At 44.9% G+C, this 26,975-nt stretch overlaps 4 protein-coding genes across 8 annotated transcripts; 1 reads left to right on the top strand and 3 right to left on the bottom strand.

Annotated features, from left to right (window-relative positions):
- Nucleotides 1–653: 653 nt before the first annotated feature.
- LOC119337426 (protein RDM1-like) lies at nt 654–3,703 on the bottom strand. 2 transcript variants are annotated; one of them, XM_037609555.1, is made up of 3 exons: nt 3,565–3,703; nt 3,336–3,485; nt 654–1,325 (listed from the first exon to the last, which is right to left on the bottom strand). In XM_037609555.1, the coding sequence occupies exons 2-3, from the start codon at nt 3,481–3,483 to the stop codon at nt 928–930; spliced, it is 546 nt and encodes a 181-aa protein (XP_037465452.1). In that variant the 5' UTR covers nt 3,484–3,485; nt 3,565–3,703; the 3' UTR covers nt 654–927. The 2 variants fall into 2 exon arrangements, with proteins under 2 accessions (XP_037465452.1, XP_037465453.1); XM_037609556.1 differs by lacking the exon at nt 654–1,325 and adding an exon at nt 1,379–1,874.
- A 1,447-nt stretch (nt 3,704–5,150) lies between these two features.
- LOC119337308 (tryptophan synthase beta chain 2-like) lies at nt 5,151–8,073 on the bottom strand. 2 transcript variants are annotated; one of them, XM_037609424.1, is made up of 5 exons: nt 7,888–8,073; nt 6,678–7,002; nt 5,831–6,585; nt 5,651–5,749; nt 5,151–5,530 (listed from the first exon to the last, which is right to left on the bottom strand). In XM_037609424.1, the coding sequence occupies exons 1-5, from the start codon at nt 7,919–7,921 to the stop codon at nt 5,280–5,282; spliced, it is 1,464 nt and encodes a 487-aa protein (XP_037465321.1). In that variant the 5' UTR covers nt 7,922–8,073; the 3' UTR covers nt 5,151–5,279. The 2 variants fall into 2 exon arrangements, with proteins under 2 accessions (XP_037465321.1, XP_037465322.1); XM_037609425.1 differs by having other exon boundaries at nt 6,678–6,999.
- A 1,175-nt stretch (nt 8,074–9,248) lies between these two features.
- Nucleotides 9,249–18,105, bottom strand: LOC119337309 (transmembrane protein 230-like). Its single transcript, XM_037609426.1, has 3 exons — nt 17,789–18,105; nt 10,368–10,627; nt 9,249–9,629 (listed from the first exon to the last, which is right to left on the bottom strand). Exons 2-3 carry the CDS (start codon nt 10,624–10,626, stop codon nt 9,550–9,552), a joined length of 339 nt encoding a protein of 112 aa, XP_037465323.1. The 5' UTR covers nt 10,627; nt 17,789–18,105; the 3' UTR covers nt 9,249–9,549.
- A 3,390-nt stretch (nt 18,106–21,495) lies between these two features.
- Nucleotides 21,496–24,427, top strand: LOC119337978. 3 transcript variants are annotated; one of them, XR_005163711.1, is made up of 4 exons: nt 21,496–21,547; nt 22,986–23,954; nt 24,043–24,114; nt 24,229–24,427. XR_005163711.1 is itself a non-coding variant. In XM_037610266.1 (2 exons), the coding sequence occupies exons 1-2, from the start codon at nt 22,417–22,419 to the stop codon at nt 23,527–23,529; spliced, it is 612 nt and encodes a 203-aa protein (XP_037466163.1). In that variant the 5' UTR covers nt 21,664–22,416; the 3' UTR covers nt 23,530–23,955. The 3 variants fall into 3 exon arrangements, 1 of the variants encoding a protein (XP_037466163.1); XR_005163710.1 differs by having other exon boundaries at nt 21,496–21,555; XM_037610266.1 differs by lacking the exons at nt 21,496–21,547; nt 24,043–24,114; nt 24,229–24,427 and adding an exon at nt 21,664–22,484 and having other exon boundaries at nt 22,986–23,955.
- Nucleotides 24,428–26,975: the final 2,548 nt, after the last annotated feature.

Here is a 26,975-nt window from a genome sequence, read left to right as displayed (position 1 = left end):
AGCTCCATATAGATTCCGCAGATTGTTCCCATGTGCAATTCCCAAGGGCTTACAGGCCTGGGGGCACGCACCTGCTCGGCACCGCCCGCCAGGAGCATTGCACCGCGATCCGCAAACTCATTTGATTCCTTGCAACTCCCTTTAGCCTTAATTAACGTTAATGGCGAGGTTCAAAAGACAGTTTGAAGTTTTAGTTTCTGAAAGTTATTGAATTAATTCATTCATTCCTACCAAGTTTTAACAGGTCAAACTTTGTGAGGTTTTAAAAGCTTGTTATAACGTATTTGGAAGTGATCTTATTTCAAAGACCTCGTCACAAGGAACTCGAATATGCAAACTAAACATAAATTACACTTTTGGTTCAAGAGATATAACTGATTTAAATTTGAAAGTCCAAAGAAAAAGCATGAGAGATGGGGTCACAAATCGCCTCCCTCTTTCTGATCCAAATACCATTTGATGCCTGTCCCTAGGAAAATCAAGAACGCCTGATTCTGATCCAATACCATTTGATTTCTCTCCCTGTAATTTCATTAGCAAGAACATAAGAACGCTGTGCCTTTTGTGGATAACTGGATATATATACACCTTTTTAGTCGGTGAACCCATTTAGTCAGCCTTCCGAGACTTAAAAAGAATAACACACAGATCTCACCAGTGAGAATGGGTATGATACATTGCCGCAAAGCTGGTTCGCAGGATCTATCATAGCCGAAGATGGACACGGGAGCACACAGAAAAGGGAGCACTGCTCTGGCAAAATAGCAGGCGTGTCAAAGTTTAAACCAGCCCAAAGACAGATAGGTGATACAGAATAAGCATAGCCCCGATTGACCAGAGTGAACTTCGCGACAAAACTAAACAGCAGACACACCAACAGTAACGACGGAAGCTAACACGGACAAATAACATATGTTCTGGACACTGTCAAGTATCGAAGCCAGAGTAGACACCACTCCCCCTCAGGAGCCGCTTCTCCTCCTCGACGTAGTTCTTACCCCTGCTGGCCTGTCCGCGGTCTCTCTTCCGCTTCTCCTTCTGTGAGAATGAAGCAGCATCCTTCTCTTTCTCGGTCTGCCTTGGCTGGGGGTTCATCACACCGATAAGCTTCTCTCCTTCAGTTACTGCAGCCCTTGTGCGTTCCCGCTCTTCAAAAGACTCGGTTAGAACTTCCTTCTCATTGCGATCTTTCCCAGTGGACCAAGTCCAGTTAGGTTCAACCTTCGGAGGAGCAACTGTCAGTATAGATGGTCCGCCACGATACCCGTGCCGGCTCAAAGCACTGAAATCCACACCACCAGGTTTCTTCTTCTTCAACATAGATGCTGTTCAGAGAGCTAAAATCAGCGTTAAAAGAGACCCTCACCATGACATATCGTATTTTTAACACATCAGTGATATATGGTTCATATTACTTCGCTAACAACCAAAATGTGCCAGATTATAGCAGTCAGAAACAAAATACACATGATAAGATGGTCCAACTTGCGCTGTTTGCTAATGCAACTTTAGGGGAGGGAACACTGGATCTATGTAAGCATGATACATGGGGTCTTTCGCCCAGAGCTTCTCTAAGTGGTCGCTAGAGGTGGTCAGCCTATGGACTTCTTCGGTGGCCCAAATGAGGGCTTGAGCTTTCATAGGGTGAATGATAGCATCCAGAGGCTGGTGCTCATTATCGTTCCCAACCCTCTGTTGATCCCACTGTCTCAAGAGGATGTTGGTGAGGTAATGCAAGGGTTGCTCGTACAACTGCTTCACCGATCTTCCGAGTCCCAGCCATGATGTGGATGGGATCAAGGAGCTGCAGTGATCAGGAATTGGGATGTGCTTCATGTACTCTTGATACATTTCAGCCCTCCTGATCAATGCACCTGCAGTATTATCTCACAATAGTAAGAGTACAAATATGCAACTCTGATACTCTATGCAGAAAACATATAATCTTAAAAACACAGGAGCTAATCCAATGCAGATCTCTACTGTCCATGGCTGGTTGAGTGCAAACTCTAGCTCAGGATCTCAAGCAGTGTTTGAGGACAGAAACATGACTTCAAACCTTTTTGCTGACACTAGTTTCTGGTTTACTCCCTTGGTATATAGAGAAGGTACCGCCGTGCCGGTGAAGGTCAAGGCTAGCCCCCAACTCAGTATACAACTTGAAGCAAACAGGTTTAAGAAACACTGAGGTTTCTTGCCGAGATGAACATTACGAAATTAAGGGCCAGTTCTTTTGCTAGCTTTTTTGGGCTTCCTGAATAAGCTGCCCCCTACCCAGCTTATTCTAGAAGCCCAACCAAAATTTTCTTTTTAGAAGCCTACTAGTCAAGTCTTAACTACTAGGCTTCTAAAAAAATAAATTTGTTTGGGCTTCTAAAATAAGCTAGGTAGGGGCAGCTTATTGCAGCTTATTCTAGAAGCCACCAAAAGAACTGGCCCTAAGAATCTTGTATATATAGTTATTATAAGCATGTTGCCATTTGCACAATCACTGAATGAACCCAAAACACATTGTGAAAAATAGCATGTTAATTAGATATCACTCTCCTCTCATTAGAATAAACAATAATCAGATATTGGCCTCACCCAGTAAAACAGGCTACAGTGGTAACCAGTCCAGGCTGATCAGAATCAGTTAGCGTATGTCCAACATAAACCTAAGCTATTCCTCTGTTAGTAATGGTCACAAACAAGAAAAGCGGTATCTGGATATCAAATCTCAAGTATAGAAAATAATAATAAGATTAATATACAGGATAAACAGGCAATAACTCTACAAGACTTGCGATAGCTCATGATTACATGACAGCAAAAAATATTTATACATGGCACAGTGTTAAAATTCACTCAATCACATGAAATCTATATAACATGTTCAAATATGGACATATACAATTTGTTGCTAAAGTAGGTGGGTTAGCTTTATACTCCATAGGGGTTCGATACACAAGTACTTAAGAAAGATTAACACAACAATTTAGCATCTAAGCGAGTTTGTTAGGTGCAGGCAGAATTATTACCCCAAATATCAAATCCTAGGCAGCAAATCAATTCTCTTGGAGTTTTAGTGGATTATTACCCCCGATATTGTTGCTTCTCTAGGAAGGCAAAATACCGAACCCCTAAGAATTAACGCTGTACACGCACTAAATTGTGCGAACCAATACAAGGAAATAAAAGCTATAAATTTTATAATTCATCTTAGAGCCATTGGACAAATACAAGCTAAAATCACACCAATTTAGTATAACAAGGGGTCGGAGACATTATATCAACTCTAATGAGCGCGCAAATCGACTCTTTTTGTAACAAAAAGCGACCGAAATAGCTCTCACCTTTTGCTGGAGCTGTAGATTTGGAGGACATGGGCAGCCGGAAGGAGTTCTCGCCTTTCCCGTTCCCGGCCTCATCGTCGGAATCCGAGCTCAGGTCGTCGCCGGAAGAGAGCTCCACCGGCTCCTCCGACGGCGCGGCCCTCTTCATACCTACGCACCGGCCCACAACGACGTCAGCGTCACTCCGTTCGGAACAAGACCGTAAAAGAGCAAAGTTTTGTGCCCTCACCTGGTCTACGGAACGGGGAAATACGCCGCCGCCGAGAGGATGGGGGTTGGAGGTCTCGCTCCCGGGTCGCCGGCGTCGGAGACGGCGAGATGACTCGGAAGCCGAAACCCTCGATTCTCCGCTTGGCCTGTCCTCTTTTGTTTTTTGTTTTATTCTAATAAGAGGCCTGTCCTCTTTTTTAATATGTCCCTGGGCTTGTTGGGCTTGGATGAGAGGTTAGTGTCAGAAAGATTCTCTTGCTGGGCCAGCCTTAGGTACCGACCCACAAAATGGCTGCTAATGTTTTCTTTCTTGTTCCTAAAAAAAAAATCTTCAAAATGACCCGATTTTCAGAAAGGACGCTGGTATAAAAATTTAGGTCCAAATTTAACTAAAATTTAAAATACACATCTTAAAAGGAAAATCATGATGTGAATTATAGATACTCCCACCGATATACTATATTAATTGTCGTTAATTTGTACTAAATCAACAACAATTAATATAGATCGGAGGGAGTGTTACAAATTGGGTCGTGGACTCGAGCCATTTTTTATCATAAATGAAAATTCTTGCTTCTCATACTATGTTTGAAATTTGAATTTGGAAATTTTCATTTTGATGAATTCTTATAACAACTAGTACATGATTTTCTTAATAATTTTCAACACCTACAAATAGAATAATTTAACTCGGGTGCACTACTATCACCAGATACTTCCCCATGCCAACTCCATCCATCATTTTTCAAAACAAAAGAACACCCATAATGTTTGGAAGGAATAGGAAAACTAGATTCATACAAAGGAAAAGGTTCTCTATTGATGCAAACGTTGTACCTAGAGGATAGGGATAGAGGAAGAGGGAAAATCGAAAGAGGAATTGACCAGCTTATTGATAGCTATAGGAACTAGCTTATTGATAGCTATAGGAACGGAAAACATAGATAAGCAACCTATGGTAGAATGATTATGATGGTAATAGTATCCTCGGTCCACCAGGAATCAACCTCAGGTTAGACGCTTTGGTGTCTCGTAAAAGCAAAATATTTTTCGAATGGGAGACGACGTTCCCGTCGATAGAAAGACACTTGTAGTAACTTCGTCAATCTTAATACCCGCCGGCTCAGTCTTTCGAATGTGCACATTGTGGTAGAATGTGCGTACATGCGTTCATAGTGGCAAGTGTATATACGTGTTTGTGATTGTCAGTGTTGCACTGTGTTTCTAAAGAAACGCAGGGGTTTTACAAAGTTGTCATGTGGTTGTTTTAAGAAATTTACAGGAATAGCTTGCATCGGACACCTCAAATTCAATTTAATATATTGTGATTTGATCTCACATTTCGACTCCTACAAAAATGGAGAGCAAATGGATGTTTCCTACCGGAATTTGAAGGTTAATTTCTTAAAGAAAAAAATTGTTATATTTTTCCCATCCTATAATTTTCTTTAAGAAAACTTTTGTACAAATGAGCCCTAAGAAATGACAGTGTTAATAGCCAAATGGGGAGTTATATTGTGGGGGCAATGGTGCGAAGTTTAAAACAAAAAAATTCAAACAAAATTTTAAAACTAGGATGGAATGTATCAAGAATGGAGGGAGCAGTAGCCAAAAGGTAACATCTTTTATTGATCAAATTTATGTGTGCCATGCACCAAGAAAGCGTCACATTGTTCATCTTATTGTATTCCCACTTCCCAAACCGTTCTTCTATCAATCTCTGAATCTCTAGCATCAGACTTTGGGAATGGCACCCAGAGACTCCTTGAGCTTCTCGGAGGAGTGCGAGAGATCAATCATGTCGCCTCTCAGGTACCGGTCGTAGGCGGCGAGGTCGAAGTGGCCGTGGCCGCACATGGCGATGAGGATGACCTTCTCCTCCCCGGTCCTCTTGCACTCCAGCGCTTCCCTGATCGCCGCCGCGATCGCGTGCGTCGGCTCCGGCGCTGGGATGATGCCCTCCGTCCGTGCAAATTGCAATGCAGCTGCAGATAATTCATCAACGAAGGCAAGGAATGTCTGAGTTCAGATACATGGCAAGAGACGAGAATTCAACAGCAAAATTCAGAGATGCTGTTTCATCCCATATCGTTAAGGAGCAGTACCTTCGAAGCACTCAGTTTGCTGTATGGACATGGCCTCCATGAACCCGAGCTCATACACATGGGAAATCAGAGGCGCCATTCCATGGTAGCGAAGCCCACCTGCAGAAAATGGCTTTGCATTAGTAAACAGAGCAGGAAGCCAATTAATGGAGACAGACATGGAGTTGCAGTGATCAAGACCTGCATGGATGGGATCGGGGACAAAGTCGTGGCCGAGGGTGTGCATCTTCATGAGCGGCGTCAGCCCGGCCGTGTCGCCGTAGTCGTAGGCGTAGACGCCCTTGGTGAGCGTGGGGCACGCCGCGGGCTCCACGGCCTTGAACTGCGGGCTCATCCTGCCGGCCAGCTTCTCGCGCATGAAGGGGAAGGCGAGCCCGCCGAAGTTGGAGCCGCCGCCGGTGCAGCCGATGACGACGTCCGGGGTGTCGCCGATGGCCGCCAGCTGCTCCAGGCACTCCTCGCCGATGACGGTCTGGTGCAGCAGGACGTGGTTGAGCACGCTGCCGAGGCAGTACTTGGTGTCGGCGTTGGTGGCCGCGACCTCCACCGCCTCGGAGATGGCCATCCCGAGGCTCCCCGGGCTGGCCGGGTCCGCCGCCAGGAGCTTCCTGCCGGCCTCCGTCACGTCGGACGGCGACGGGTGCACCTTGGCGCCCCACGTCTCCATCATCAGCCTCCGGTACGGCTTCTGGTCGTAGGACGCGCGCACCTGCCACACCTCGCAGTTGAGGCCGAAGAGGGTGCTGGCGAAGGAGAGCGCGCTGCCCCACTGGCCGGCGCCGGTCTCGGTGACCACGTTCTTGACCCCCGCCGCGGCGTTGTACCACGCCTGCGGCACGGCGGTGTTGCCCTTGTGCGACCCCGCCGGGCTAGTGCCCTCGTACTTGTAGTAGATCTTCGCCGGCGTGCCGAGCAGCTTCTCCAGCCTCTTGGCCCTGCCATGCCAACACCGCAAACACCTTACTCCAATCTCCCCTGAACAGCAGCCATAGATCGATCATGCAAAAACTGCACACGTTTTTCTTACCTGATCAGTGGCGTCGGGCGCCAGAGCTCGTAGACATCCCGGACCTCGTCGGGTATGTCGATGAAGCGCTCCTCCGTGAGCTCCTGCCTGATGAGCTCGTCGGGGAAGAGAGGGGCCAGGTCGCTGGGGTTCAGCGGCTGGTGCGTCCCCGGGTGCAGCATCGGCGGCGGCTTCACCGGCAGGTCGGCGATGAGGTTGTACCATTGCTTCGGGACGCCCACGTTGCCTGGATACGAGCCGGCCCTGGCGGCGAAGCTCCTACGCCCAGTGACGGCAACTCTGTACTTTGGTAGGCGATGAAGTGAAGAGGCTTGCTCTGGAACTGCTGCAACGTAGCGTAGGTACAATTGTCTGTCAGGCATCAGTTGAATGCTTGACGTTTGCAGCGCCAGAATTCAGAAATCAGAAATGAAATCATTAACGAGTGTAACTGCCGATTTGTGACCACAGATTAGATCGCTAAATTTCAGACTGAACGATAGCGATAATGCTGTCGATCTAAAAAAAATACCGATAATGCTGCCTGGAATGGAATGGATTATTGGTAGGTACCAACGACACAAGCGTGCCCGTCTACACTGTTCTGCTCTGCATTTATCCAACTTGGACCAACGTGATGCTGACTTGACACCTAACCAAGCGTACATGGGAAAAATCTGACGTCCTTTTCTTGAACAAAGATCCCCGCCTGATATCCACCTTACACACATTGCAATCTTGCAGAATAGATTTTTTTTAACTGTATTTTGATATTAATCATTACCTATGCTACTTCAGTTCATCTCTTATCTGAAACTGCATAGCTCCTGGCACTGGCCCCTCTTGTTTTCCTTTTCAGTTTACGTTTCAAGTTTATGTAAGACTTGAAACCAATGTGATATTATTATCACCTATGCTCCGCCTATGCGGTTTCTTTAATGAAAACCGACGAGGAGGCCAGTTGTTTCAGAGAAAAAAATTGAAACTGTATATCCACTAACAACTACTCCAAAGAAACAAGAAAGCCTTGAGGATTCAGGAGCTGTTCGATTGGCTTGGGAGCTGGGACTGGACAAGAATAAAGTGAGTGAATAACAGCACGACTAGGAGAAGAAAAATCCTTGAAATCAAAAGTCCGCATAAACCGAATCAAACCTACGGGATTGAAATGGTTTTGAGCGGGGAGAAGAAGGGAGCAGGATCGCGAGGGTTCATGCGCGGGCGCACGCACCTGGGAGCCGGGGAGGGCGGAGGGCGGTGGCCATTTCTTGTCGTCACGATGGAGCCGCCGCCGCGCCGCCTGCTTTGCCGTTCCTGGCTTCCTGGATCGCGCCCCGAAAGCTGCTCTGCTCAGTGGGTAGTCAACCACCCGGGCTGTGAGTGAGAGAGGGGCTGCCTGTGCCTGCCGCCGAGTGGTGTCGGGCGAGTAGTTATCGTTGCAGGGTGGCTTCTCGGGCTTTCCCTCCCTCGTGCAGCGCTTTTTTTTTTTGATGATAGATTGGATTCTGCCTGCGACGACGTGCCACGCACGGTGTCCTTTACTTCTGCTGCTGGTGCTTTGATGGGTGGATGGTGGCGGCTATACCGCCGGCGTCACGAATTTTAAAAACTGAACCGTGAGGCGATCTGTCGATCAAGGACAGCAGCGATTGGCGCACTTATTACCGAAGGTCGGGAAGATCAGATCCGGGACTATTATAAATTTTTGATTTGATGATAGTGACATTGGGCGATCCATGTGCACAAAATCACCCATGTGGAAATCCGCAAAAAAAAAAATCACCCATGTAGGGGTAGAATAGAGATACGTACTCCACGGTGAACAGTGGCCGGTGGATGCAGCTGGTTATGCACTTGTCTTCGAGGCATCATTTTCTTTTCTTTTTAGCGAAAGAGGCGTCATTTTTCTTCCATGCTATGGTCTTTTTTCCAAATGAGCGTTGACACGGTTGCAATTTGCAGATCGTTTTTCCTGGAGAAGTCCATCTTTTCGACCATTCTCGCCATGCTGAGCCATCAAAGACGACCACGACAGAGAGCGAGCCGCATTATCAGCAGATCGTCAGTTGTTAGCTTGATTCCCAGTTTACCATGTGCCCAACCGTCAATGCAGCGGCTTGAGAAAGAAACCTTTAGAGTTGATTTTTTGTCTGTTTGTTTCGAGGAATGTAGTAAGTAGGTACTTGAAAGTGATCGCATCAGTACTGATAATTTAGTTTAACCATGTGTGCGTGTCCCTGTCGAAATGAGCTGTTGAACTTGATGGTCCCGCCGTGGTTAGGACATGGCGTAACAGTGTACAACTTGACGAGATGGAAGGTGCGGCCAGCCAGCTGCTCAAATTCTCTCTGCAGGGAAATTTCCCATGACAAAGAGTCGTAGCACCGAAGGAGTAGCCGGGACACGTTAGATTGTCCGAAGATTGCATCGTGACACCGCCAGTTAAACTGAAGCCAAACCACAGCGTCCCTTTGCAATGTCAGCGATTGAAAGAAAGTACAAAAACGATAATGCAATTGACAGAGACCACAGATAAAGTATGGGGTAACATATACTTCAGCAAGCAAAACAGAACAAAGCCCTAAGAATATATTTGTAGATTAACATGCTATATAATCATATCTCAAGTAACTCCAAAAACCAATCTACGTAGCAATGAACAAGCAACCAAAGCACAAGGGAGCAGCTTTAGCACTGCAGCACGTCTTGCCTGCCTCACGAAACAACATCGTTATGTGACAATAGAGTCAGCAGAAGGTGGCTTCACATACATGTTGACTATTTATAGTACTAACATAACAACACGTGCTCATTCCATTCGCGATGAAGCTTCATATTTTTGTTTTTGCTGTTCAATATATTTACTGGCCAGTCGATGAGTTACAATCAAAGGCTAATAATCTGGAATGGACGCAAAGGTATACCCTGGCGCTCCTCTCCATGAATAGTATGCAACTCGGGTCTCATAAAATCCTGCATAAGCAATGTAAATATGTACACGTAAGAATTATATACTCGTTTGGAAAGAGGAACAGTTTATAGATGAGATGCTTAAGAGCGAGATAATTTGTTTCCAGCGTAACAGTAGAGATGCAGAAGAATGGGAAAAGTTCTGTTCTCAGCATAATAATTGAGATGCGAAAACAGGCCTGTTTCGTCTAAAATGGAAGAGCCTATACCAGTTACAGTTATATATCAACAGTAAAACTTGTCTTACATACTCCAGTAATGCAAGTGGACACATTATTTTTATGGTAATGTTACCTGGCGAATGGTCGCCAGGAACACCCCCAGCGAACGCCCCACACGCCACTCAATCAAGATCTGACGGTGGCAGTTTTTGGATGAAAACTGCACTAAAATTAAACAAATGCCATCCCCAAAGACACTAAAACTGCCACCCCGGCAGTTCGCAAATGCCACCCCTAGCTGGCGAACGGTCGCCAGCTAAAGGGGTCCTATTTTTATGGAAAGTATATACATATGTAATGAGAAGAGAAAAAACTGCACCATGCTTAATTGCTCCAGTGGTGCAAGTGGCCATTGTTTACGTAGGAAGTTTTTACAGGAAGCATATGAAAGTGGCCATTGTTTTTATAGGAATATTTATCGAATAATTTGAATAAGACAATATTCACCCCGGAAGATGAAACATTGGCATATCAATCACAATATGGAAACTGAAGTGATATAGTTGTATAATTGACATACCAGGAAGAAAGGCAAGGATACCCAGGAACAATAGACCATACACCTGAGTGCTATCACCCTCCATGTGACCTGTGAATATAAAATACGAAAGGAACAGAAGAGAGCTTCCCAGGAAGAGGAGGAATAATGCTAGGGCAATCGACTTCCACGGGATCCTCCTCAAGGATTTTGGGGTGTATGTGAACCGACGGTCAATATTGTCCTCATCCCTGTCCTCCGTAGGAAGAACAGAATAAGGAATGTTGTGTCTGGCCGCCATACTGCAGTATCAGCATTGGAAACACATACAGTGAGTACAAGTACAAAAAATGACCAAAGTTATACAAGATAAGACAGAACAGCTGAGAAATGACTAATATGAAACCACGAAATATGAAATCATCACCAAAGGATGAAGAAAACAGAGAAATGCCATTCTCAGAAAGAAACTGAGAAGTAGCTATTTTCGCCAATATAGGCTGCATGAATCACTTAGGGGCTGTTTGATTGCTACCCTGAGCAACGTGCCTGAGAGTAACCTGAGCGTGCTTAATAAATTGGCCAGGCAGGCACACAAAGAATCCTAGGCCGTGTTTGGTTGATGTCCTGAAGATATGCCTGTGTGGATAGAAGCTCCACGCAGTGTTTGGTTCATTTTTTCCCCTGGGTTACACTCACCACTTGTTGGTCATGTATTACAGGAGTGAATTAATAATCAGATAAGACCAAACATAACCAGATCCAGTTATCATTACATTTCAGGTCTCAGTTTACATCATACCTTGAAGATATTGCACAGATCAGTACTTAAATTGTTAACCGCTAACATGTCCAAAAGTCACATTTCCTACCAGATCAGTACTTTAGATTGTTTGAACACAATAGTGCATCAATCACATAACCAGAAGTCCACCAAAAGGAAACTCCGTCAACCATGTACTTATCTTTTGTAATCAACAATCACTTAAAGATTAGCAGGATCATCAGTACGACCATGAGTAGGATCATCAGTATGGTCATCAATAGGATCATCCGTACGGCCATCAGCAGGATCATCACCGGATAAATGATTCAACACCCAACATGAGATGTAATCCTCACCCATGCTTATAAGGAAGCTACAATGAACTTGAAACTCTGGCTTGCAAAGGTGCATCCCTACTGCCATCCTATCTTCAGGTGTTAATGCAATATTCTCGAGCATGTTCCAAAGAGGAGCATTTGGATCTGGTGGAGCCACAGTTTGTATTGGTTGTGTAAGGCTTTCCTTTCCAGAAAATGACATGGTTCATAAAATTGAAGTCCTCCAGATAGGAGGCTATCTAAAATATGCTATGGTAATGCTTGATAATGGACATTAGGCATTTCATGTGCAAACACCCTCAGGTAAGAACTCAAATTTCATTAAATGACCAAGAAACCGTTTAACAAGATTTTTCTTCATTATATGATCAAGAAACGATTTATAGAGATTTTTCTTCAGTATATGACCAAGAAAGAACTCCGCCTATGTTGTCTCAACATAGCCGGTCCCAAGCCCGGGTAAAGGAGGAGGGTTGTGATAGGCTTGGCGAGCCAACGTAAAAACTCAGCCACTCTTATGGAGATGAAACCCAAAAGATTTTCGTTGGGGCGTAACCCTCTTAGCGACGCGCTACATCGGAACCCGGGTGTGGTGGAAAATGGGCAAGGGCCGGGCCATCACCCCCAAGGTGGCGCGTCGTATCTTGATCCGGATACGGTGGCAAGTGAGCGAGGATCGGGTCGTCGCATCCTTAGTGGTGCGCTACATCGGCGCCCGAATGTAGTGGAAAATGAGCAAGGGTCTTCGCATTTGACTCGACGAGTGCGAAGGGTAAGGAAGCTAGCCGAGCCTAGGAGGATTCGCTTAGGTAGCTGGAAACATAGGGTCTCTGACAGGGAAGCTTTGGGAACTAGTTGATGCAGCGGTGAGGAGAGGTATTGATATCCTTTGCGTCCAAGAAACCAAATGGAGAGGACAGAAGGCGAAGGAGGTGGAGGATACCGGCTTCAAGCTGTGGTACACGGGGACGGCTGCAAACAGAAATGGCGTAGGCATCTTGATCAACAAGAGCCTCAAGTATGGAGTGGTAGACGTCAAGAGACGTGGGGACCGGATTACCCTGGTCAAGCTGGTAGTTGAGGACTTGGTTCTCAATGTTATCAGCGCGTATGCCCCGCAAGTAGGCCACAATGAGAACACCAAGAGGGAGTTCTGGGATGGCCTGGAAGACATGGTTAGGAGTGTACCGATTGGTGAGAAGCTCTTCATAGGAGGAGACCTCAATGGCCACGTGGGTACATCTAACACAGGTTTTGAAGGGGCGCATGTGGGCTTTGGCTATGGCATCAGGAATCAAGGAGAAGATGTCTTAAGCTTTGCTCTAGCCTACAACATGATTGTAGCTAACACCCTCTTTAGAAAGAGAGAATCACATCTGGTGACTTTTAGTAGTGGCCAACACTCTAGCCAGATTGATTTCATCCTCTCGAGAAGAGAAGATAGGCGTGCGTGCCTAGACTGTAAGGTGATACCTGGAAAGAGTGTTGTACCCCAGCATAAGCTGGTGGTTACTGACTTCCGCTTTCGGATTCGTGTCCAGCGGGATAAGCGTGCCAAAGTCACTAGAACGAAGTGGTGGAAGCTCAAGGGGGAGGTAGCTCAGGCGTTCAAGGAGAGGGTCATTAAGGAGGGCCCTTGGGAGGAAGGAGGGAAAGCGGACAATGTGTGGATGAAGATGGCGACTTGCATTCGTAAGGTGGCCTCGGAGGAGTTTGGAGTGTCCAGGGGAAGGAGAAGATAAGGATACCTGGTGGTGGAATGATGATGTCCAGAAGGCGATTAAAGAGAAGAAAGATTGCTTCAGACGCCTATAGCTGGATAGGAGTGCAGACAACATAGAGAAGTACAAGATGGCGAAGAAGGCCGCAAAGCGAGCTATTGGTGAAGCAAGGGGTCAGGCATCTAAGGACCTCTACCAACGGTTAGGCACGAAGGAAGGCGAAAGGGACATCTATAAGATGGCCAAGATCCGAGAGAGGAAGACGAGGGATATTGGCCAAGTCAAATGCATCAAGGACGAAGCAGGCCAACTCTTGGTGAAGGACGAGGAGATTAAGCTGTTCAATGGGGAGAATGAGAGTTCTACCATTGAACTGGACGACTCCTTTGATAAGACCAGCATGCGTTTTGTGCGGCGAATCCAGGAGTCTAAGGTCAAGGAGGCTTTAAAAAGGATGAAAGGAGGCAAGGCGATGGGCCCTGATTGTATCCCCATTGAGGTGTGGAAAGGTCTCGGGCACATAGCGATAGTATGGCTAACCAAGCTTTTCAACCTCCTTTTTCAGGCAAACAAGATGCCAGAAGAATGGAGACGGAGTATATTAGTACCAATCTTCAAGAACAAGGGGGATGTTCAGAGTTGTACTAATTACCGTGGAATTAAGCTGATGAGCCATACAATGAAGCTATGGGAGAGAGTCATTGAGCACCGCTTAAGAAGAATGACAAGCGTGACCAAAAATCAATTTGGTTTCATGCCTGGGACTGGGAGGTCGACCATGGAAGCCATTTTCTTGGTATGACAACTTATGGAGAGATATAGGGAGCAAAAGGACTTGCATATGGTGTTCATTGACTTGGAGAAGGCCTATGATAAGATACCACGGAATGTCATGTGGTGGGCCTTGGAGAAACACAAAGTCCCAGCAAAGTACATTACCCTCATCAAGGACATGTACGATAATGTTGTGACAAGTGTTCGAACAAGTGATGTCGACACTGATGACTTCCCGATTAAGATAGGACTGCATCAGGGGTCAGCTTTGAGCCCTTATCTTTTTGCATCAGTGATGGATGAGGTCGGAAGGGATATACAAGGAGATATCCCATGGTGTATGCTCTTTGCGGATGATGTGGTGCTAGTTGACGATAGTCAGACGGGGGTAAATAGGAAGTTAGAGTTATGGAGACAAACCTTGGAATCGAAAGGGTTTAGGCTTAGTAGAACTAAAACCGAGTACATGATGTGCGGTTTCAGTACTACTAGGTGTGAGGAGGAGGAGGTTAGCCTTGATGGCCGGGTGGTACCTCAGAAGGACACCTTTCGGTATTTGGGGTCAATGCTGCAGGAGGATGGGGGTATTGATGAAGATGTGAACCATCAAATCAAAGCCGGATGGATGAAGTGGCGCCAAGCTTCTGACATTCTCTGTGACAAGAGAGTGCCACAAAAGCTAAACGGCAAGTTCTACAGGACGGCGGTTCGACCCGCAATGTTGTATGGCGCTGAGTGTTGGCCGATTAAAAGGCGACATGTTCAACAGTTAGGTGTGGCGGAGATGCGTATGTTGAGATGGATGTGTGGCCACACGAGGAAGGATCGAGTCCGGAATGATGATATACGAGATAGAGTTGGGGTAGCACCAATTGAAGAGAAGCTTGTCCAACATCGTCTGAGATGGTTTGGGCATATTCAACACAGGCCTCCAGAAGCTCCAGTGCATAGCGGACAGCTAAAGCGTGCGGAGAATGTCAAGAGAGGGCGGGGTAGACCGAATTTGACATGGGAGGAGTCCGTTAAGAGAGACCTGAAGGATTGGAGTATCACCAAAGAGCTAGCTATGGGCAGGGGTGCGTGGAAGCTTGCTATCCATGTGCCAGAGCCATGAGTTGGTTGCGAGATCTTATGGGTTTCACCTCTAGCCTACCCCAACTTGTTTGGGACTAAAGGCTTTGTTGTTGTTGTTGTTGTATATGACCAAGAAAGGATTTATAAAGATTTTTCAGTGAAGCTCATCAGGAGTTCCTTTCTGCATGTAAGAACCAACTGAATGAACATGTAGAAGTAGAACAAATAGAAACAATGGCATAATACTTGTATTATAAACCATAAGGGCCTCTTCGGATGTTCTCTAGCTCCGTGCTCAGCCTACTCGATGGAGCCCGACCAAACGTTTTCCCGGATCCAGGGAATTGTTTCAACAGTGCCACAGAGTAAAAATGCGGAGCAACATTTTCCTGGATCCAGGGAATCGTTTTCAGTGGAGTTGAAAAGATTACGAAGTGCTGACACCGCCAAGTAACAGCGTACCGGTTCGGTGCCTGTTCTCTGCTTTCTTTCTCAAAGCGGCACAAAAAATGCCCGTACAACTCTTGTCGGTTTCCTCGCCGGTGCCCTTCGTCTTTTGGGAAACGAAGAGGAACAGCTGCCGACGTGAGAGGATGGGCGGATGATCGAACCCGCCGCCTAAGCTCCGAGCTCGCCGCCACAAGCTTCTCTTCGGACCTCCAGCCATCCTGCACCTGACGTGCCCCGAAGCCAAGTTCTCACCCACGGCTGAACCGCCCCTAGCTCGCCAATGCGTGCAAGGAAGAGCGACACTCACGCCAGCACAGCCCAGCACCACTACCGTCCTCCCTCTCCGACGGGTGACCCTCGGATCCACCCGTTGTCACCAACCCCCACCTACCACATGTGCCTTCTTGTAAACCCACAAAATCGATCCAGCGCTTCGCCCTAAGCCTCCCGGACACCTCTGTTTCCCCAGCCGAGCATCACAATGACGGGGTGGTCCTCTCCATCGGTGCCCGCCGGCCTCTCCTCTGTTCCCAAGCTCATCCCGAATCGACTACGCTGACCTTGGCCAGCTTCTCCACGCGAACGGGCTGGCATCAGTGCTAAATGGGTTGTCACTTGTCAGCCCAGCCTACTGATTGGAGCCAGAGTTTGACTGCCGAACGCTTTTCACTCGACCTGGAAACCCCATCGGATCACGGATTTGCAGATTTAGCAGAGTGGAGATTTGGGATTCTCGTAACAACTTTCAACATTCAACTCAGTCCTTCCGCTTATGATTTTAGTCCCAAATCTCGGGTACACAATCGGTAGAAAATAAAATAATAGTGCTTATTACATTTCAAAGTCAAGAATATGCAGCTTCAATCGCTAAATTTTCTGCAATACTTCTACCATAAGTAGTAGGGAAAAAATGAAGGTACAATTTCAAGTATTTATATGTAGAATTCCTTAAAGAGTGGACGAAGTATCATGGTTTCCACTTAAACAATATATTGTTGTATGAAAGCATTAGACATCATATAATGCATCAGTATATCGATGCGAATGGTAAAAAAACATGATTATAACTTGCATTTATATGTTGAGTTCGACCTCCAGTTCCATAAAATTTTGTGTGGACCTTTTAGATCGGAATACTTTGATAGGCATGGTGTTTAAGAAAGTTCTCATGTTCAGGAAACCATGGATTTGGTAAAGACAATGCTATATGAACCATTGTCAAGTGCTCTCGAAAGATGAAAGATATAACGACATGTGTTCTTAGTTAAGTGTGTTGGAAAGATGACTGTTTGCTTAGGCAGTGATGTATAAATGTTCAGCAAAGGGATGGAAGGCAAATGACATAAGGGGATGAAAGGAGAGAAATTAACATCATATCTACATGCAAACCTTATATGCTGGAATACAGATAAAAACCTAGCACAACATATTAGATATCATTTCTTCCTACCAAGCGTATAACAGCAATGCACAAATTTAACTCTAGTCAGGAAATAGCAGTATTCTCACAGTACGTAGCTACCACTTGCAATAACCTTAGGCATGCATCTCGGGTTAAAACAAACTGTGTCATCTATCCTACAGCATATATCGATCTGTGTTCACAAAGACCATTCAACGACCTAAGTTCAAAACATTTCTGCTGTATAAGCCCGACTCTGATTGCAAGACTGAGAAAACAGGAAACTAATATTAAAAAGAACAGTAATAACATCATATTATCCATGAGGCATTCACTAGTTACTATTGCCCGTGTCATCAATTTGAACTGCAAAAACGTCTTATATGTAGTTACGGAGGTAGTACTAAGCAAACTCATCGACAAAACCCTCATTGCCCGTATAAATAAGGAACATGTTCAGCAAGTTGGTCACGTCAATATGGGCGTCAACTCTGGCCTTGGATAAACAAGGATAATCCCTCAGCAGTGATTTGTGACTTGTGAGTGAGATCTTGCGGAACCTTTGATATGGAACTTACTGTGCAAAATGCACACGAGTTCAATCAATGGCAAACAAGTTCAGTATAGACACAGGTTACAATCTATGGGATGGAGAATATGGACTCAAAGTAAGGATATTTTTTACTTTTTCTTTATCATACCTGTTCGTCAAGGTACTCCTAGCAATATGGATCTACTTATGAACTCATTAAATTGTGGTTGATGCGTGCTTCTAACTGCGTTGCTGACTTCAGAAGGCATTAGCGGTACAGAGAATGAGAAAAAAAAACATGGACTTCGAACTCAATTAACAGAAACGGCATGGCACATCACAAGACAGAGAACGAAGCAGGTAGATAGATTAAATCTAGCAGAAAATGTATAAACAGAGCACTAACCGCGGGCCTGTTGTCGATGGTGAAGTGAGATCGGCAGGGAACAGAGACGGCGAGCGACGTCCGCAGAGAAGAGGAGAGGAGGCGGGCGTGCACCGTCGAGCTCGTGCGGAGGCGGTGGCCGGCGAGGTGGGGACTGGGGAGGTTAAGGGTTAGGGGAGGTGGCCGGCATCCGCCGTCGCGCGCGAGCGGCCGCCTCCGCTCTGCCCGGCTGGAGGAGCAGTGGATGCGTTGGTTGGGAAGGGATCGAGCGGGGGTGGTGGACGGCGAAGTGGGGAGATGACCGGCGATCTCTGGTCGGTGAGTATGGCTTTTTTTTTAGGGCTTCTCAAATATTTTGCTGAAGTTATATGAAGGTAAATATTTTGATAACAAGGCATCTCTAATATCCACGAATTTGGTTTTTTTAGCAGACATGATTGATTCGATGACTATAATATCTCTACGGAGACAAACATAGTTTGTCGGCATGATACAAAAATGAGCCAATTAGTATAAACATGCCTAATTAAGTGAACACGGAAGGCAATATGACGAAGGAAAGATCGATGATAGCATTGGAAAAAAATACCTTGTGCAATAAACTTTAAATTGACATTTTTTTATGAGATATCACTGCTTCTATATCATTATGTTGTAAAAAGCACGATAAATTGTCGGCCCCTTGCAGTAATGTCGCTTCGGAGCCCGTGGCAATGAATTATTTTTGTGCATCTCCACTTAATATCCATATTTGTGTCTCCTACATTCTGAAAAAATTATAAAATAATGCACCTTTTGTATTAGCATGCATAACATACATAGATCTCATGATGTTTCAGTCCGATCTGCCATCGTTACGTCTGTGCATATGTCAGTTGATCTCTTGAAACATCATCCGAGTCCATCACTCTTTATCTATGTTGAACAAAGGTGGAACATATAAAATATAATAATATTTTATACTGCATTATATAAACTTGTATAATATATAATAAAACCAAAAGTGGGACTAACACAGATATTTTTATTTGCAGTTTTTTTTCACCCTACAACCTTATCCAGATCTCTCCCCCTCACAGACAGACCTCCCCACCGATGCTCAGGAAAAAAAAAAGCATCTCCCCACCCACTCTCTCCCCCTAGCAACCGCTCACTCTCCCCCCCTCATCTCCCCAGCGATGGCGTCCATCGATCTCCCCTTCCTCTCCCCACCGTGCCGACCGCCTCCTCCTCTCCTCCTTCCTAAACACGCGCCACCAGCAGATCAACATCTCACGCCGCCGGCCCTGTCCCATTCCACCCTCGGCTGCCACCTTCCCCACCCCGAGCTTGGGTCTAGCCACCCACCGTCTTCCCTGTACCCAGCTGCCCTCATCAGCTCCGGTCTCGTCCGCGACGTGCTGCTCCAACCATTGGTACGCGGCAGTGGGGGTTCGGTCCAGGAGGCGGCTGCTGCAGTCCTGATGGCGCCGCCTCTGCGGTGGCTCCATTCCGGCGGCATCAGGGGAGCACACGAGTGTCCACGAGCAGCAAGCAGAGACGGCCAAGGAAGCAAGGACGCGGGCAAATGATGCAGCAGCGCCGTCCTTGAGGAGATGCCGCCCGTGGATACAACAGCCATGGGCGTGGAAGATGATTTTGGATCCTGTGAGCCGACGCCGCTGCCGCACAGGTAGTCAACGATGGCGTGATGTTGTTCCATGTCCAAGAAGTCGCCCACGAGGCGTCGTCGTGGCATTGCCAGCTCCAGCTTGCCCCTGCCATCGTCTCTGCCGTCGGCACTTGCACGCACGCTCCTTGGTGAGGCTCTTCATGTTAACTTTGTTCTGTTTGTAACATGGCCCGTAGCATATTTCTATACCCACAATGTTTTGCATCATCCGAACAAATGATGGTAAATTGATTCCTATGTATTGTAACATCCTGATTACAAGTTCTGTTAGATTAGTTTTTCTGTTGGAATAATTGTTCTGTTGTAGTAGAACAATGACATCATTGTGATTCAGTTTTTAGGGGATGGTCGAATGGGAGTATATAACATGCAGGAGTACTGTATTTTTTATTACTTCAACAGGGAGTATATATCATCGAGGTAGTACAACAAAGATAGAGTATAAATATGATTAAATGCTATACAGTAGGTAAGTGAATTTACATGATTAAACAGAATCCAAGTGACTATGAACATGATCACGGGATTAAGTGAGTATAGATGGAGTACAAAAACTACATCTGACAGTTTAGGAGTAAAATTGCTTGCCTTACAAACTGCTTGTCTACTGGTTGCTCTAAAAACTGCTTGTCACTGCTTGCCCTAAAAACTGTGTGTGGTTAACTGATGGATTTATGGCAGAATTTTGCTAGACACAATGGATCTCGATGTGGAATAGTAGATGAGTATATACTACTTTAATTTAGCTAGAGTGTTGGCATGATATCATTGTGTTTGATGAATTTGGTTGTTCCACATAAGATAATTATTACACATTTGTAGATAAGAGAAATATACACAGATGTTCATACCTAGATGCACTTGCTTTACTTCTTGACTATCCTTGATGCTCGGTCACTTCTTGATGTTCCTTGGTTATCTGTTATGGATCTATGATGGACGAGGGGGGAGGAGGCAGGGGGAGAAGGGATGGCAGAGGAGGTTTTAAGCCCAAGAAGAGTTCACACCTTCTTATTCTAATCTTTTTTACTCCTAATAAAACAAGGAGAGACGCTACAAGCATTTCTGCTCAGAGAAAGGGCGGTGCAGACCTGATTTATATGTGTATGATGAGGACATGACTACCTTGGATAAGACAAAAATATTGCATACATGCATATTTGTCAGGTGATTTCTAGTACAAACTATTCAATAATCTATTTATGTTATCCAGAACAAAAATACTTCACACACTTTTGTGTTCTGTCTAATTGCAGGTGTATGGGACATTTGTACAATCCACATATGAAGATAAGGCAAAATGAGAAGTTTGGGTTTTGTTCAAAATGTCCTCTCACGTCACTTTTGGCCAAAGAAAAGATAGAGTCCAAGTCTCTCACGTTCTGGATTCAGATTCGGACTGCGTAGACATACTTGACTCAAAACGCCAACAATTTTTTCATACGGACTCCAAATTGGGTGATTCTTTTTTTGTTGGAAAGTAGATTTCGTGCTCTTTCCAACCCATTTTAATTCACCTTCAAATTCGTCCGGAGCATTGAGATATCGGCAAAACAATTTGACGCTGCAGCAGAATCCGAGTCAAACAACAAGTCCAAAGGTGTTGCATCACCTCCACTTGGGCCCATGAGCCTTGTACGACCTAGGGTTGGTTTTAAGCTGCCTTGGGACGTTCTCCCACCTCCTTGGCCGCCACCCCTTGCTCCTATATAAGTAGATCCATCTAGTAGATTTTTCCTTGGGTTTTATTTAGTTAAAAGTTAGCCATAGCTGCAACTTCGTGCACTTCGTTTGTGTCCAACGACCAGACCAAGACCGCTTATGAAACCCCACTTCTATTAATACTTCATCCATATTCGCAATATTCAGATTGCTTAATCATATTCTTGCTTGTTCTTCGATTGCTTGCAGGAATAGACCTTCGTGGTCAGGTTGATCGTGCTCCGGCGTGGGCAATAACCTCTCGGAGTTGGTTTAGCGACTGCTAAGGCGCGACGTCCTCGCACGTTCGTAGTCGGATTGTCAAAGTCGTCTCCACCAAATCAATAGTTATCATCTCATCGAAAGATCGGGACACCCCGCCTCTATCAAGTGGTATCAGTTTTCAGGTTGCTCGGTGAGAATTTTTAGTTTTTCCTAGATTAGATTTATTTTCTTACCTATTGTCCAAGAAGAAGCCACAAAAAAAGTTAGATCTGTTCATCCGTTGTCCAAGCCAGTCTGAGCCTTTGCAATTTTCTTTGGGAAAATTTTATTTTTGCCACTCTAGATTTTGCCAATTTTCCTTATGCCACTCTAGATTTCGACATCTCACTTTTGCCACTCTTAAATTTTGACAACTATCACAAACGCCATTCTGTTAGGCATCCGTGAGTTGACCGTTTATCCTAGCAAGTTGACCAGACAATGTGCTGTCAGTATTTGCTAAAAAGACTGGTTGCCCCTGCTGACTTGTGGGCCCATGTTGGAAGTGACCCAAACCTGTCCTAATTAAGCTAACCCAATTTCCCTTCTAAAGAGAACACCCACCCACACACACACCACACCCGACCCCATCCCGCACCCGGCCCATTGCCACATGCGGCTCCCATGGCCGCCGCCACCCAGCCCTCCGGCCGCCGCGTCCCCGTCCCGCCGATCACCGCAAGGTGACGCACCCTCTGGCCTCCCCGACGACCTCTCTAGCCTCCTCGACGCCCACCTCCTTGACCCCCGCCTCCAATGGCCACCACTACCTAGGGTTCTGGCCGCCGCCATCCAGGGTTTCGGCCGCCGCCACCTAAGGTTCCGGCGTCCTCAAGGCCCCCTCCGGCCTCCCCGACGCAGCCTTCCCGACCCCCGCCTCCAATGGCCGCCGCGAGCTAGGGTTCTGGCCTCCTCGACGCTCGTCGCCACCTAGGTCTCCAACCCCGACTCCCCTGTGCGACTCCTCCAGAGGTTCCTTCTCCAGCCTCCCTAGGCAACGCTCTCCCGCGGGATGGAGGGAGCCGCAACTTCGGCCATGGTGGCAGGAGCGGCCCATCTGCTCGTTCCTCTCTCTGACGGGCAAGTTCTTCCTGCTTCCTCAACTTGCTGATGTTCCCTTTGTAGCTTAATTCTGTGATTGCTTTCGTGCTTAATTGTGTGGCTGCTCTATGTCCAAAATTGCTGTAATTTGTGATTACAATTGAGATAATTGTGTGCATTCAGGCTCTATTTAGCAGTGTAGTGGACCGTGATAGTCTTGTTTGATTGAGCTAGCTACACAGGTTAAGACATTATACATATTGTTCTGAGCTAGCTACTATGGTGGTTGGCTTACTCAAACAATGCAAACCTGCCACTATTCTATATTTATTTTCTGAACTAGCTACACAGGTTAAGACATTATACATATTTTTCATGGCAATTGTAACAATAATCACAAAGAGAAAAAGAAAAAGCATGGCTTTTTTATGTGATCATAGACTGAAACTAATTTGTATCATACTAATATAGTAGTGTAGTTGCATAGCTAGACCATTTCCATAGGTCGCATTGACTCATGTCCAATTTGTGTTAATGCAGGTCAAATTTGCCTCCTTATAAGCTGATTGTGACATATGGGGCGCGCTCTTACAAGAATTACAAGGTTGAACTGTGCACCGTGTCTTCTTGGAGCTGGGATATCCATGTAGAGAGGCAGACTACTTACAATCAACTTTTGGGTCTCCTGCAAAATAAATATCCTTGGGGAAATGATGAGGGTGTTGTGCTTTCAAGCTGGAATAGTAGCAGGAAATATTTTGTGCTAGTTCGCAACGATGAAGATGTGGTGAACATGTATGATGGCAATGAGGAAGACAAGATTGTTAAGGTACTTGTCCAGTTCTGCAGGAATGGCGAGGAGGAGGAGTTTGCTCACAGTTTGCTTCAACCAATCCCACCTTCTTCTGCAGCAAAGGAAATGTGCAAGCCCATAGTGGATGATTTAACTCAAAATTCTCACTACGAGTATGAGATACCCGAGGAGAACTTGACAAGCCAACAGAGATCTAAAGAGGGCTATGAAGGCTATGAAGGAGAGGATCATGTAGGAATAGATGAGGAGAACCAGTACCTGAAGGCTTAGTCATATGCACAGATGCGTGCAAAGGGTTGGAAACAGCAGTGCATACAGTATTCCCAACTGCTGAACATAGGGAATGCTTTAGGCATATGATAATGAACTTCAGAAAGAAATTCCATGGCAAGGTTTTTGAAGAAAATCTATGGCCAGCCGCATACACATATTCTCCTGCCAAGCACAATCACCACATGAAGAAAATTATGGAAGCCAGCCCAGCAGCCATCGCATATCTTGATGAATGGCATTCTAATTTGTGGAGCAGAAGTAAGTTCTCTACAACATGCAAATGTGATTATGAAAGGATAAAGGATAAAGTCAGCCCTTGAGAGTGTGTCCAAGAGAAAACACAAGTGCAAAGAATGCAAAGAACTTGGGCATATGATGAAGACATGTCCTCTACTTTATCCTAAAGGCAAGCCAAGAAATAGGTAATTGCTAGAAAAGAATTGTATGTTCAGAATTTAAATGCAATGAATTGTATAGTGTAACTTAATTTCTCTATCTCAAATCTGTTAGGAAAAGGAAAAATGTTGAACCACAAGACATAGAAGACATAGAAGCCAATGCCATAGACGCTGAAACTACTAGGTATTGTTGTTTTGCTCCAAGCAATGCATACTGGTTTAATTTTTCCATTTTTAAATCTGCATTTCAATGCATTTCAACACTGATATTTTTGTTTATCATCTGCTCTAAACATAGTGCTACAAAGAAGAAAACAGGAGGTGGTAGAAGAGCAAAGTCTAGCTCAAAAAGTATGCTACAAACCACTGTTGCAAGCTCTCCACATCCTGAAGCATCTAAGATGACATGTGCTACACATCAGTGGCGGAGGACGAAAAAAAATTAAGGTGGGGCGAACTCTAAAGCCCAATAAATGATGTGATGCAATATCAAAAATAGCTTTTACACAATAATAGTACACTCACAATTTTACGTGATTTTAAACTAATTCAAATAAAATTAATTCAAATAAAACGGAAAATGCAAGCATATTTAAATAAATCTGAAAACATATGGATAATGAAGCTTTAATGCTATCAAAGATTGCGAAGCTATTCTCAGAAAATTTACATCATGAATTCACAACATAAAAATGTAGAAATTTATAGCTCTCCATGTGATGGCATGGTGTATATTTTTTTCTGAGAGAGAGAGCGCGGTTATTTTTAGGGAAAAAAAGAGCATGTCTTTTTTTGAGAAAGAGGGATAGAGTGTTTTTTTAGGTGATAGCGTGTGTGTTTTTTTTCAATAAGAGAGATAGTGTGTTTTTCTAAGAAGAAAAGAGATAGCGTTGTGTACTTGTGCGCCCGACTGATCAACTGGATGGGCTCAATTGCTTTGTCCGTTCCGCGTAGCGAATTGTGCCCAGCAGGAGGAACTTATGGGCCCAAATTACATGGGCCCAAATAACATGGACAGAATCTGACAAGCGACTAGGCCCACTCGTTTCTCTTCGTTCTCTTCTTTTTCTAGCGACGGTGACTCGAGGTATAGAACCAGACAGCGACAGCGTACGCATACCTGTAGAAATCGTTTGGCGCAAAATCAAGGTAGGGCGGGCGCCCTGCCTCGCCCTACCAGGAGCTCCGCCTGTGCTACACATGATAGCCCAACAAAGAATACAAGAAGCAAAAGATGTCCTCTGTCGCAGAACACAAGAAGCAAAAAGAAGCTTGATTGCACTCATGTGCTAAAAATGTGAGATGAAGTGCTGCTTTCTGGAGCACAATGCATATGTGAACTGTTTTGTTGTTGCATTGTACTATGTAGACTTGTAAAGGCCTTGCTTTTGGGTAGTCTGTATGCATATGTGAACCTTGTTGTTTAGTTGATGCAGCTACATGTTGCTTTTGGGTGGTCAGTATGCATATGTGAACATTGCTGTGTAGTTGATGCAACTACATGTGAACCTTGCTGTGTAGTTGATGCAACTACATGTTAACCTTGCTGTTAAGTTTAGACGATGGACGTGTACTTCTATGAACTAATTTCCTGAGATTATGAACCATGTTGCTGGTAATGATGCCATTACTGTCAAGGCTTGTATGAAAAAATTGTGTATGTGATGTCATATTTTCAAATAGGCCATGCCAATTTTTTTAACAGCATTGGCCAATAATATATTTGGCAAAAACAATATTATTTAACATAAGATGTGTGATGTCAGATTTTCAAATAGGTCATGCTAAAATACTGTGTAACATTAGATGTTACTCTGGTGGCAAAAGCAATATTTGGCGAAAACTGGAGTGTCAAAAGCAAAAGAAATAATAGAGGGCAATATGGTCTTTTTGCTGCTCCGTTTGGTCAAAACGTCCATTGGCCTAACAGAATGGCGTTTGTGATAGTTGTCAAAATTTAAGAGTGGCAAAAGTGAGATGTCGAAATCTAGAGTGGCATAAGGAAAATTGGCAAAATCTAGAGTGGCAAAAACAAAATTTTCCCATTTTCTTTTCATTGTTTGCATTGTTGAATTATCGGTTGCATCATCGTGTCGTGTTGTTGGTTTTAGTGTCTCGTTCGTTTAGAGTTTCGAGTTCTGTTCATATTAGTCACGTCGCCGCTGCATCGTTATCCCTTCCGCTGTCCACCACACCATCCATCAATTTTCACCACGTGCTACCCATAGTTCATTGTCACGATCATAGTTGAGGTCGTTCACATCTTTACTTGATCCAATCTGCATCTTATCTAGTTTGTCTTTAAAAGAGGGAGAGAAAAAAAAGACAGAGAGAAAAAAAAGTCAGAGAAAAAAAGGAGAGAAAGAAAAAGAAAAGAAAAAGTTAGAAAAAAAAGAGAAAAAAAAAGAAATTTCGGATCTATCTAGAATCAATCTCCTACTTGAATTCAGATTGAAATCTGTTTTACGCACTGTTCAGTAAAAAAGGCATAACTTCCTCATACGAAGTCCGTTTTGGCTCCACAAGTACTCAAATTAGAGCTAGCGACTAGGCGCATCTGAATAGTTGCAAAAGCTAGTTCAATGTTTGGTGTCTCAAAATCAGCTTCTAAATAGGTCTTTTTGTCCTCCGTAGTTCGCGCATATAGTTTGTTCCAGTTTTTCAGGCCAGTTTTAGAATTCTTTGACTCCTTATATCAATTCGGAATTGAGTGATTCTTTTTGCATTGAAAGGCTTGAGTTAGTAGCAAACTTTTCAAGAGGAAAGTTGGAGAGAGAGTTGTTATATATCCTGCTTGGCAGTTGTTATTCATCATTATCTTTACTGTTGTTGTGATCTTCACTTATATCTTGCTGTCCAGAGCTACTTATCCTTCATTAATGCTAGTTGTGCTATGTCGTGACCTCATTAGTGTTCTAGGCTCGCGTCTCTAGTCCGGTCTAGCCTAGGACCAGCACAGTACCGTCGTTGAGCGTTTATTCAATATTGCATCTTTAAATTGATTATTGCTAATCTTTTGCTACCATATATAACCAACCCAGCTCC

The sequence above is a fragment of the Triticum dicoccoides genome, chromosome 7B (genome assembly GCF_002162155.2).
Source record: "Triticum dicoccoides isolate Atlit2015 ecotype Zavitan chromosome 7B, WEW_v2.0, whole genome shotgun sequence".
Taxonomy (NCBI): domain Eukaryota; kingdom Viridiplantae; phylum Streptophyta; class Magnoliopsida; order Poales; family Poaceae; genus Triticum; species Triticum dicoccoides.
This window is presented reverse-complemented; position numbering and strand designations above follow the sequence as displayed.